Source organism: Ceratina calcarata, unplaced genomic scaffold (assembly GCF_001652005.2).
Source record: "Ceratina calcarata isolate Rehan_Ccalc_2016 unplaced genomic scaffold, ASM165200v1 scaffold368.2, whole genome shotgun sequence".
In the NCBI taxonomy this organism is placed as follows: Eukaryota; Metazoa; Arthropoda; class Insecta; order Hymenoptera; family Apidae; genus Ceratina; species Ceratina calcarata.
Window position 1 is genome coordinate 709,864 of NW_017159898.1, and position 13,449 is coordinate 723,312.

General features: G+C 42.7%; 2 protein-coding genes across 2 annotated transcripts in view; one reads left to right on the plus strand and one right to left on the minus strand.

The window, feature by feature from the left end:
* CPR19 (cuticular protein 19) overlaps nucleotides 1-879 on the plus strand; it is a 5,109-nt gene extending 4,230 nt beyond the window's left edge. Inside the window, exons 3-4 of the mRNA XM_026814089.1 lie at nucleotides 21-67; nucleotides 214-879. Coding sequence (XP_026669890.1) covers nucleotides 21-67; nucleotides 214-597 — 431 coding nt within the window. The 3' untranslated portion in view covers nucleotides 598-879. The remainder of the gene's footprint in view (nucleotides 1-20; nucleotides 68-213) is intronic.
* Nucleotides 880-2,737: 1,858 nt separating this feature from the next.
* LOC108625659 (zinc finger protein 316) lies at nucleotides 2,738-13,158 on the minus strand. The gene is made up of 6 exons (XM_018025838.2): nucleotides 12,684-13,158; nucleotides 12,075-12,230; nucleotides 7,006-7,250; nucleotides 6,571-6,860; nucleotides 6,189-6,489; nucleotides 2,738-6,073 (listed from the first exon to the last, which is right to left on the minus strand). Exons 1-6 carry the CDS (start codon nucleotides 12,822-12,824, stop codon nucleotides 5,794-5,796), a joined length of 1,413 nt encoding a protein of 470 aa, XP_017881327.1. The 5' UTR covers nucleotides 12,825-13,158; the 3' UTR covers nucleotides 2,738-5,793.
* Nucleotides 13,159-13,449: the final 291 nt, after the last annotated feature.

The following is a 13,449-nucleotide window of genomic DNA, read 5'->3' on the forward strand; positions in this document are numbered from 1 at the left end:
CTCCTACGTCGATCCAACGGGTCAAAGACGCACAGTGTCTTATACAGCTGGCAAGAATGGATTCCAGGTGTGTTACAACATGCTCTGGCATTCGGATAAACATGTGCAACTTAATTCAAATTATTTGAATAATTACGTATGACGAAACATAAATGATTGACTAAATTAAGATGACCATTGGGTTTAATCAGTGTGTTTTAATTTTATTAAAAGGCAACCGGCGACGGGATTCCTGTGCCACCGCCGCAAGCTCCGCCGCAACCGGAGTACGAGCCGCTACCGCAGTACAACTCTCCCGATTATCAACCACCGCAGTACAACCCGCCTCCGCGGCCGTATCAACGTCCGAATCCACCGGTGTACGAACCTCAACCGGAACCTCAACCAGAGTATCAACCCCGACCGCAGTACCAGCCGAGACCTCAACCACCGTCCATCCCCTCGTACAACCCCCCGCCACAGTATCAACCCCCGGTTAAGCCGTTGCCGCAATACAACGCGATAACGACACCAGCCCCGAGGAGATTTTATCCACCGGGGAAACTGAACTTCAACAGGACTCCAGATGGCTACTCATATACCTTTAGCAAAACATAAGTAGGTACGTAACGTGTAATTTGAACGAGATCACCGCGAATCTTGTTTCATAAAGTGAAGTATATTTTTGGGTAAATGTACTCAATTTAAAAAATAGTTACTACAAACGAAATTCATCTCTACTGTTTTGTACACATGCTTTATTTTTCACGTAAAATCTGTTTAATTATTAGCATTTAAGTGCGTAACTATATGGCGCCGTAATTAATTTAGGGCGAAGTTAGTTACCGGTTAACTGTAATGAAATTGTGTAAATAAATTACAACTGTCAACTCATACGAATTTAATGTTCCGACGAATTTCGACGAATCTGATATCCTGGTTTGAACAGTGCAGACGGAAATTGGATCAAGTGCGCGATCATGCGTTAATAATGAAGAGATTGTAGATAGTCAGAGGCTTGTCCATGATCTTACTGCAAGGTTCCGACGTGAAACAAGTTGAACTTCCTCATAAAACGCTGCATAAATACATGAATTCATGAGGAAATGCAATAGATTGAATTGATACATTTGTATTACCGATTAGAAATGTGCAAACACGTTCAAACGTTCGCTAATGAGTCATTCAATCATAATCAGAATGAATCAAATAGAGACTCTTAATTTGACTATTAAGACACCTAATATGAATTTCCATCAGGTTTTTCATATCACAATATAAATTATAGACTAATGATAAGAGTTCAAACTTTCCATAGAGTAAAAAATGCGAACAAATAAAATTATTTAGTATTTATTTTTATTCTACGAACGTCGTTGAACCGCATTTTCTCGAACGATCCGATTGGTCGACGCCTCGCATTTTGCATAGCCACTTTCCTTCACAAATGCGAGCACTATCCCGCGCACTTCGGGGTCACATTACTTTCATTTAGTAACCTTTGCTTTGGCGTTCCCAACGTTGTTAAGACAAACCGTAGAGAATCCCACGATCCCGGGAGGGTGGATCCGAGACTCATTTATACTTGAGCCGTGCCCTCGAGCAAACATCCAGTGAGAAACAACGGTGAGCGGTGTACCATAAATAAAAAATAAAGCAAGGAAGAGTAGCGGAAGACGGGAGGAAGCGATATAAGAGTAACAATTAAATGCTATTTAAAAATAATGATCAAATACATATGAAGCATGATATAAAATTTATATTTGCATTTATAACAATTTTATTTCGCTTTATTCGAAAGTAATTTCTTATCTTTTAGTTCTCAACTGGACAATACACTTGACCTAACAGACTGAAATTAAACTGCATGGAATAAATCAATATTCAATTTAACATTGATTGAACAGCGATTGCTATTACTAATTTCATTCTTCATTTCGTTGAATACCGGTCCCTAAACCAAAGTATCCAATTCCTATTGTTTGTCATGAATTGGTATATAATAGGCGGGTCTCATTGTCACCTTCGTTCAAGTAGAAACGGAACAAAAGCGTCAGACAAAGGAACTATTATCTCATTATGTTGGCTCGCGAATAATATCTGTACGGCTCGATGGAACGAAGGGAAAAACGCAATTTGGTTGGGCGTTTGTTCACCGGTGACCGTAACACGGGTGCGGCAAGGCAAACCGGCCGGCTATCGAAGCAGGAACTCGATAACCTTAGCGGTGCAGTGCAGCGGCCCGAAAGAAAGAAACGCATACCGTAGCGTAGCGTTTCGTGTCACGTCCATGTCGTTTAAGAAAGTCGATCGATTTAATTTATGACCGAACGGGTGCAGCTCGCACTCGATGCAGCGCACTCCTGCTGTCCAGTGTCCACGTACATATTTGTTCAGCGCCCTGCATCCGCGCGTATCGCCGTATCGTTTGTCCGTTCAACTGTCCGACAAGTTGCCGAGACAAGATTATGACGGATCGGTTGCTTTGATCTCTGCGTTTCCTTACAGAGGAGCTGGTTGTCAAACGTTCAAAAAACATTGCTGTAGGATTTTTCAAAAAATTCCATTGATCGACTTTCAGATCACGATTTATATATGTATTCATTCCGGAACTTTCGTATTATTATCGATTCGTATGCATATGATCTGAAGTAATTTTAGCACTCACTTTTCCAGTTTCAAGCTTTATGTTTATGCGAATTCCTGAAGGACATCTTGTTAATCTCGATTAAAATGTGACGTACGAAAAATGAAGCGGTTTACTTTTTCTCAGTCGTGTTTTATTTATAAAGGTATATCGGTTATACATTTTGTTTCATGATTATGGCAGTAACATACTGACTCTGATTAGCTGCGTCTGACATCAACAGTATAAAAGTAGTCTACAAAAAAACAGCTGCTATTAGAGGCAGTGGCATCGAACATTTACTCTCTTCAAAACAACGTCAAAAAATAAAAATAATTAAAAAGAATGATGATCGTAGAGTAAAAGAACGAGGAAAAACCAACGCTCGCCATGTAATCCCTATAAACCTAACTTATCGCTATTTAAAAATACTTATGCCATTGTGCCTCCTCAACACGTTCTAATTTCAAATGATCGGAGCGATAAGTCCCAGAGAAAAGGCACTATACGTCTATTTAAATATAGCATTCGACTCGATCGTGTCTGTTAGTCACGATTACGAGTCATCGCTCTTCTCGCCTAGCACACAAAAATTCTCTTGGAAACAAGGGAAAAAACGAAGACAGCGCTGGACTTATTACTTCAATCTCCAAACATTTACATCACATCGACGGCGCGCGAATGGCAGGCATAATCGTTTTAATCGAATGTATTAATTTTCTTCATCCTTCCTTTCTTTCAATCGCATCGTTGCGTCAACTATCATCGATTCCTAATGATACACGGACGTTAAAGAAGTGAAACTGCACGCGTGCAAGTCCACAGAGCTGCATACTTATCAAATTTTTACGATACGGATCTGCGCTTTCATATTGTGTTCCGTGCTCGACGTTCCGCGTGTCTCTATCCTACATGCACATACATACAAAGTGTGTAAAAAATGTTCTCGTTAACGGCATTAAAAAAGAGGCCGGCATTTCTTGTCTTTTCGTTTTCTTTTTACATGGTTATCAGTTAAGTCGCTATAAATGGTTAATATACATACACATACATGTGTACTTGCGTTTGACGAGTGTTCGAATATATTTTCTTTCAGGATTACTCGCAAAACATACTTTTCTCTTCTCGTCCTTCGTTCTCTCCGCAACAATCGCAACTATTGTCGATTTGATTATTTCTATATTGCACTAGTTAGAATTATACAAAATATATACCTAAACGGTAGGCTTTGCTTCACTTTTTTTCATTCCTTTTTTGAAGTATACCATTTTAGGCACCGTTTTCCCGGAAGTTATTAAGATCGAAAAGAAGCCGAAAGTGGGTAGTACGTGAGGCAGGAGGCACGGCAGTTTCCTTGCGACATTATCTATTCGCCATGACTATCTAATATTTCTATTCTAAAGACGTGAGGAAGTTAAGCGCTGCGGAAGCGAGTTTCTATTCGGTTATTGGAAGAGGCAGTTTATTCACGATGCGGGTCTCTTGTAAATCATTTCACGAATCAATATTGTAATGTACCAATGTAGATTTTATATTTAAAAATAAAGACAATTAATATAGAATTATTGTCTTATCGAATCGGTTTGTTAATTAATATTACAATAAGGAAAATTGTTTTTACTTAAAACAGCAGTCAGATGCCTGCTAATCTGTAAAAACCCGCATATGTTGTTCTTTCCTTCTTGTTTTAATTATGCCAAAATAAACGCACGTATAATGTAACCCGAGTCCTATGCTCCCTAGTTAATTACCAGTATTTTAGGTTTTGAAGATGATCGTAACAACGAACGTGTGGAAGAGGAGGAAATTAATTAAAAAGAGAGGAAATAATTGAAAATAGCTATCTAAGGATAATTAAGTATGGTAATATTGTCAATGCTTACACAGTACCACGGTAAAAACTACACGTTTGGTATGCTACGTTATGTGGCTAATAGTATGTTGCCTTTGGAAGATCATTGAAACATCACTTTAAAAAAGAGAATAATTAGAATCACATAACTGGAATTGAGAACTTCAGTAGTAATTACTTAAACTACAGTAGTCTCTGAATACATGGCCATCGGCTTTCCACAGTCGTAACCGAGCACGTCTGTAACACCGAAAAATGATGACGGCGAAACAGAAAGAGAAAAGGTACGATACTCTGAAAAGAAGAGTGTGTTACAAACATGTTAAAACGCTAGTGGAATACCAGCTTGGAGCGAGCACTTCCATGGATGACTCGCGGCCATACATCCGGAAATTACTGTATTCTACTCCGAACGAAAACAGTGGAATAGTAATTTCGTAAAATTAGTTAAGCACAACGTTAAATATAGTTTGAATATGTTAAAACGTACAATGCTAGAAACAATTGTCCAGAAACAATAAAACATATAGATTGTAAAAAGTAGATCACGATAAAGTCAATTACAGTAAAATAGGATGAGTAAAAAATATAAAATGGCATTGAGAACAAACCTATATCGGATAGCGAATACTGCTAATGGTTAATGATGGTGGGAAGCTAGCTATGTAGGAACGTATACTATTAAGTAATCGTACTTAAATATTGACGCAATAGTGGATTCTATTACCAATGCATATCAGTATCGCGCCGATATCTAAACATCTGACAAATAACATACATGTCTCAAGTAATTATACAGAAAATTCCGGACGCACAGCAGCAGACTTACGGGTTACTCGAAATTTTTAATTGATATGTTGCGTAACGCGAAAAATATTATTCTCTGTTTTCTTGGAAACAAAAAGAATGATCTGCAAAACGAAACAAGCGATAGACGAAGAGGTCTATCATCGGGTCCAGCTTTTATACAGATCAGAACATACAATTAGACAACACGTGTATATAAAGGAAACTTCGACCTGATGATACGACTTCTATCTCTGTTCAAACTGTTATTTTTATAAGACAAATATAAAACATATAGAACTGATAACAGAGCCGCCAATTTCGCTATGTTCTCACCTGCACTGGAGTCGGCCATGGGTGTATCGATACTTTATACAAGACACGTACCATTGCTGTGCGTCTCTCGCTAATAAATCATATAGGATATTTATTACGATCACAATACGCATGACATTCTATGCAAAGAAAGTTTTTGTCGAGAATGAAGTAGAGAGAACTTGTACTATGGTAAGACACGAATCGATGGCGCGTAATGACAAGAAGGATAATTCTAGCTGCATAATCCTGAAGGATCAACCAGACCGCGGGCGATCAGCTCAGCAGTTGCCGGATCCCCGGCCTGTTTGCCGCCCGAATGCTGTGACGATGTTTGCTGAGCGTGGGGCTCGAAATGGGAGCGTACGTGGAACATGAATTCAGCCTTGTCCGTGAAATCTGTACGGCACATGAGACAGAAATGCCTCTCGGAGGCGTACGGCTGTGGAGGAGCTGCCGAACCCGGGAAATACGGCGCTGCGTGCTGCGGCGGTGCCGATGCTTCCAAATGAGAACTGTAACAAAAAATTATTCATTCATGAGAATCGGAAATTGTACTAACGACTGTAATTAACATTGAAAATAATTTATATCAGTATTATACTTAAAATGCAATTAAACGATAATTACCGAGCGTGCTGCATCCACTCATCCCTCGTCGCTAACGCTCGGCCGCACAATTCGCAGGCCCAACTAACTGGTTCCTCTTTCAACTTGAGTATAGTGTTGTCTTGACGAGATTGCTGTTGCTGCGGTTGTTGCGGTTGCTGTTGCTGCTGCGCCTGCTGCTGCTGCTGCTGCTGTTGTTGCTGTTGTTGTTGTTGATGATCCGAATTCGGAGCAGATGGTGTAGAGAGAGGCGCCACACCCGGTCTGTGTCTCAACTTGTTCATGTGAATAACTAGCTTATCTCTACGAGCGAACGCTTTGCCTGTAGAGACGAGAAACACGGTTGCGTTGATTAAACTGAAAGGAGCGAGCATCAATCGCAAAGTAGTTACGGCGCGCTTACCGCAAACCTCGCAGGAGTACGGCTTCTCCCCGGTGTGGATGCGCATGTGAATGACCAGCTTGTCTTTACGGGCGAGACCCTTGCCGCAAACGGTGCACGCGAACGCCTTCGTTGCGGGTTCGCCAGTGTTTGTAGCCTTTGACGCGAATCCCGGACGAGAAGTAACATTGTTCGTCGTTCGTAACGGTTGATTCACAGTCGGAGCTCTGCTTCCGAACTGCTGATCCATTGTGCCAGGGAACGGCGGCATCACGCCGCCTGGGCGCATCGCTGCCGTATAATCCGGAGACCTATTGCAATTACACGGTCCAGTCCGTAATACCATTTCACATTTCTCATATATTATCGTAATGGAATATAAACTAATTATGGTAAGGATTAAATCGCCATTTAACAGTTAGTCATTGACAAGTTTAAGATGTTCGATCAGCTTACCATGTACCGATCGAACGAAGCACCCGTACTCCATCGTCATAGCCTAAACCATCGTCGGGTAACGTGAACGTCGAATTGGGTGTCTGAGAAGTTGCAGGTGGACCAGGTCCAGCCAGTCTCGCTTGTGCAGCTTGTTGTGCCATATGTTGCTGAACAGCAGCATGAGCGACGGCATGCGCTTCCACATAAGCCGATCGTTGCTGTTGCTGCTGGCTACCATTAGACATCTTGTCCTTGTCCGAAACCTGTTAATCATTTAGTAACTTGTACTTAATATTACATCGATGTACACATCTCCAGACGATGTATACGTTAACACTAAAAACGAATAGTTGGTCCAAATGATAAGATTGTTTTTTAGTAGAACGAACTAATGAGAAAACTTCGCACTTGCTGTCAGAAAAATGATGCAAGTGATGCTATGGAGTTTCAAACTTTTAATTTCATTATCGTTATCGCAATTTATCAATGTAATTGAGCAATACCCAGCTCACGCATTCGGCAGTATCTCGACTTTACCAAAATAATCATTAGTACGAGTAAATCATCTCATTATGTATAATAAAAAAATCACTAATTGCGAGATTAGAGAAACGCATAATTAGCGAGATTGCAATTCATCGTTACAACCGAATAAATTGTGCAATCAGAAGAACTCAAGGAGAAATATTAAAGTTAATACCTGCTTTATTCTATGGTAATAAAATCACGTTTACGAGCACTCGAAAGTGATCAATCAATTCGTTTACTATATGCAATTGCAAGGGAAGATTCTATAGGAACAAACGACGTTTGGCAACGTTTCTAACAATTCGGAGGAGTACAAAAGCGTAGCAGCTTCGGAGCTGCCGATATGGGAAAACAATTAATCACGGGAACAGAACTGGTGCGGAGGTTGAACGGAATACGAACGCGCACTCGGTGCCAAATATCTATTAACGATAATCGATATTTAGCAGAAACGTAGTTTCGAACAATTCTTCGGCCAAATGAAACTTATTCGATTTTCTACGAACTCAACATAAAATGTAATTGACGCGGTCGTCCAAAACGATCAGCGAAATGCTTTCTATATCTGTTTACAAAATATTCTGCGAGTAAAAAAGAAAAGAGGTCTCAACATCACCTTTCACCTCATCGATCCACAGATTTATTCGACAGATTTTGTAATATAAAAAGTAAAATACTGTATTCTGCACGATCAACGTAAACGAATTCTATTATACCTCAGTTGTTAAATTTTATTGGGAAAAATAAAAACGCGCCCTTCTAAACTTACGAATAGTGGAACGATTCCGAATTCCAAATTTCGTACACGTGACGTCGGTTCGCAACGGTCAAAGACGAGCCCTTGCGGACCGTAATCTCCGAGGAGCATCACAGAAGCCTGTATCCCCGGGAGACGACATCGAACGCATAAAAGACAGGGACTTTCGAAGGAACCGAAAAGATCTCTGCGCTTAGCCTGCTCCGTCAAGGTCCATGGGGGAAAGAACGATGACCGAAACGAGAAAGAGAGACGAGAAAACGGGAGTGAGGGTAGGTGAAAGAAAGAAACCGGGTATGGGTACAACGAGAAAGAGAGGCGGAGGTTCGCTTACGGGCACGCAAACCTTCCTACAAAAGATGGACAAACGTTTATCGGCGTATCTCCAGGCTCTGTCTCACGTACCTGTACACTATACGCACTTCGTCACCCTTGGCGGTGGAAAACTGCACGCGTACGGTCTCGCACGCTAGCTCGTATGTCCTCGAGGACCGATATCATCGACAGCGTCAGAAGGCGAGCGACTCAACGACACATCACACACCATGTATAATAGTATCTCGTATAGTGACACGCATGCACCGGTCTCTGAGAGTTTCCGAACTGGGTGAAAAAAATCGAGCACCCACGAGACTCGTTCAGAAGCCGGATACGGTCGGATCACGGCGGACTCGTGTAAGCGAGCTTTGAGACGCGACGACGGGTCCACGCGCGTTGCTCCTTTTCGCGACGCCACGAAAGAATCTCGCGTTTTACGGGGCAACCGGAGTGTGTCCCGCGGAGCTAGCCGCCGATTCCCGGCGCGGGAGGATGCAAGGACAAAGAGACGAAAAAACGTCTGGTCGAGACAGAGGGGGTAGCGCTCCGGCGAGCAAGACAGAGAGAGGGAGATTGGGACGAAGGGAAGGAGAGCGTAAGAAGGAGAGAGAGCACGCCGGCGGAGAGGGAAGGAGCTATAATCGGTCGGGAACGAGGGAAACGGAGACCGGCGAAGGAAAGACAGAGAAGCGGGACGGGGAAAAGGACAAACGAGATAGCCGTCGACTGGTGACACACGGATGCTGCTCGGCGTAACGATATCGAGTGGAGGTCTCCGCGGAATGTACCGTGGCGACGTGCCGGGGAGAAGAGGGACCACACAGGGTGCACCGATCGGACGAGGATGGAATCGGATCGAGAATGAAACGGGGGAATCGAGTAGACGTGAGTATTTGAATGTCGCCGGTATAGATGTATGCGAATCTGAGTTTAAACGATTCTATTCGATTGCCCCGAGGATGAACGGAGGAATCGATTGATGCGCTGGAATCGGATGGAGAATGAAGCAGGACGACACTCGCGTGCAACGAGACGAGATTGTACTCGAGTCTGGGATATAAACGGTTGTAGGTATTCGATCGGAGGATGCACTAAGCGCGAGCCGGTGAGCAGGCAAAATTGGCGCGACTAGGTGCGGGAACGGGCACCGAGCGATACTGAACCGGTAGAAGGGAAAGAAGAATAGGCACGGGAGAAGCGATACGCGGACGAGACGGCGCGGTGCAACGATATCGAGTGGAGATCCCCGCGGAATGCATCGTGCGGTCGCCGCGACGACGAGAGGGAGGGAAAGAGGGGAAATTGGAAGAGCGAGAAAGAAAGGAATAGAAGAGAAAAAGAGATAGGTACACAGGGCACAGGGACGCCCTAGAGAGGTAAGTATGCGCGCGAAGAGACCTTCGTGTTATACCTTGTGTCGTATACGCAGACTACCGAGTGACTCGCCTGCCAGATACACACAATGACGGAAGAGAACAGCGTACAGCAGTCGACGACGGCGTCGGCGGCGGCGGACGCTCTGCAGTGCGTCGGCCCGCTGACCTTGACACTGACATTGACTGAACAAGCAAGCGAGAAAGAGAGGGAGATACACGAACGGACGAAGAGATAGTCACGTCGGACGGTGGAGCGCGATTAGGCGAAACTAAGCGCGACATCGAATCCCGAGTACCGTTTTCCCTTTGTCTTGGCTCTTCTCTCTTCTTCGCTCCCCTAGATCTTCTTAGTTGACCGCATCAATGATCGACCGGGTAACGAGGCTTCGTCGACCGTTTACGACTAGGGGTATTCCGGACCGCGAAACAGGTTTTCAGAGGTGCAGGCCTGCTCCTCGTTGCACCTGTGCCCGGGACAAGGAGACCCGACGGGCCAACCACCGTAGCGAGGAGAGGAGACCGAATGATCTTGGATTGGGGAGCGACGAGACGCGTGGAGAGAAAGAGACAGGCGCTGGCATGTGAAAGAGAGACGGAAAAGGGTAGAAAAGATGAAGGCGAAGAGGCGAGAAGAGAAAACGGAGTCGGGCAAACGAGGAACGGAGACGGAGAGAGATAGGCGAGACGTCGAAGAAAAGGAGAACTGACTTTCGCTTTCTGTGCGCGACGCAGCCTAGCGTCGATCAATAGTGCCGCGACAGTTGCACAGACACATACACGTTCGTGCGTGACGCGTATACGGAACCCTCTATCCTGGCTATTCGCGTGATCCGTCTCTTTTGCCCTATCTGTTCATCCGTGTCTGCTTATCTGTATATTATCCCCACCAACGTTTTACCCCGCGCGAGTCGCGTTTGCGAGGGTGGAATTATTGGGATCATGCTTCGTTGCTCGAGCGAGGGGCGCGCAGGAGGAGTGGAGAGAATCAAGGACCTCGACGCTACCGATCACCGGCACCCCTTCGCTTTCTTTCATTCCTTTAAAGCCGGTTGCACGATTTCGCATCGTAGGTCTCCCATTTCCTTCCGATATTTAAGCATTTCAAACGAGCATCAAATGAACGCTAATTTGTTTCAAAGTTCGGTACATGATTTGCCACGTGAAATTAATTGCTTCATGTTTGATGATTCGACTCAAGTTCGGTGAAATTCCTTTTTAAATGAATGCTCAAAGCGTATAAGTCGACGCTTATTCGTATGCCGAAGCTTCACACGCCCTTTTTCCGTGCCCAGCTTCGGCACGTTTATCGAGCAACATAAACGAGATTGGAATGGAAGAAGGTAGGACAGAGAGGCACGGAGAGGTGGTAGAGAACGACGCGAGCGCGTGTTGCGTAAAGGGCTTTTTACGCGACTCGAAATGTGGAACTCGTGTCGGCCGGCCGCCCAACGCATAAAGTCACTTTAATGCGTCGTGTCAGAAATTGCCGCGCGAGTTTACGAGCTTGTAAAGAGTCACTGTACTTCCTAGAGCACATACCGAGGACAATCTGGTTCTCCTCCTGTCTATTCGTGTCCGGCTTGTGCGACGATAAATTTTCCTACCGCTTACGAGAAAAAAAATCCGCCTCTTTTTCTCCCTTTCTACCTACCTCGTTACGTGCAGTCGAGAGACACACGGTGTACGGTTTATGTCAGAACTTTAATCTACCTTTATTAAGGGTGCTGTCTCTTTCATTTGCGAGACACTTGCTCCCAGTCGTAAACCACGTGCTCACCGGGGAACATTTAAACACGTCTGATGTCTCGTGAAATCAATTAGGTACAAATAAAACGGTGTATCGTAAACAAGTAATTCTACTAGTCGCTCGTTTGTCGCCTACAGCTTAAATATAGCTGTTGATTTTTGTGTTTTGAACTACGAGCAATTGTTCCATTCAAGTAATGAAAGTTATGTAGATGTCATAATTCGATCATAAAACTATCAATGAAGATTACGATATAACTTTTACGAAACATTCTCGTATTTATAAACGATACTCAGGGGGCTCAAGAAAATGTTTGCAGACTTTCGTTTCGCGTATTTTTCAATGTAGTATTTCGACTTACCTGATTCACAGAAGCGGCAAGGTGTTTCAGGCTATCCGCGTAATTCTTTAGCACCGTGTCCGTCGTCATGCAGCTAACACGAAACTCGTAAAACATATCTAGCTTGTACACGCACCGCTGGCAAATATTTTTCGGCAATGCATCTTCTTTCGTTATCTACAGCAAATTAAATGTTCGCACGTATCAACAAATATAGAATTTTTTTAATGAAAACGACATTAAAAACTCTATTATAATCATTATACTCGATCATTTCTTTCTGTGTTTTAACTATCGATAATTTTTGCGATTCCTAAAAACGAGACAATTATGACAGACAATTTATAAAACGTGACTTCACTGATCGTTCTACGATAACCAATGACAAATCCTATCCTTTTATAATACTTTCTGTTTTGTATTTTAATCAGAATCGAATACTTTATTCAAAATAATGTAAAATGTACCGAAGCATCGTGTCATTATTATTTATTTCTAATGAATGTAACATCCTCGTTTCTCATCATACTTATGAATGTATCAAATGAACGCATAATAATTCTATTTAATCAGAAGTAATTGCGAATTATATTCTACGAAAATGATTAAAACACGAGGAAAGTGACTTACCACAGCAGGAATGCAGGAACGTATTTTAAACAGCAACTGTCTCTGTTCGCCTTCCTTGTCGAATATCTGCAACTGATGATTACTTTTCAACGAGCACAGTCGACACATTTCGGCGAAACTGAAGTCCTCGTTCATTGCCATTCTCTTTGAATCAGGATTAAACACAATTGCTTCTTGTCGGGTTGTTAGGTTATGCCAGTTTTTATAATTGTTTCGTTTACCCGGGTACCGATCCGACAAAAATGATCACGTCGCACGAAATTAAGATCCACGACCGTACGGTTAAACAAAACCGGTTGAAAGTATGACAAACGTTAAAAAAAAGGAGAAACATCTAACAAAATTAAAGTAACGCTGCCATGTCTTTCTTTCCGTCCTGTTGAGCGTGCAGGATACTTGACTCCCACATTGTTCGACTTCGGTCCATCTACTGGGTGGAGTAAGTACCAACGAAGGGCTGTACACAGCTTTACATTATGATACAACAGAACGACGTATGAAAAATACAAGAATTTATTATGTAAATTATTTTTATGCGTCTCAATCTAATAATAAAACAATAGAAAAAAAATAAACGATACGATAAGTACATATTTTTAAGAAAAATAAAATTTTACAAGGACGTATTCAAATTGAAATCTGTTTCGCATTCCTTCAACATTTTTTATTAATATAATTTTCCTACAAATACGTTAAATCTAGCAGTTTTGTCATCAAATTGTATTAACAGTGAATATTATTGATTTAAATGTACATATTATGTATG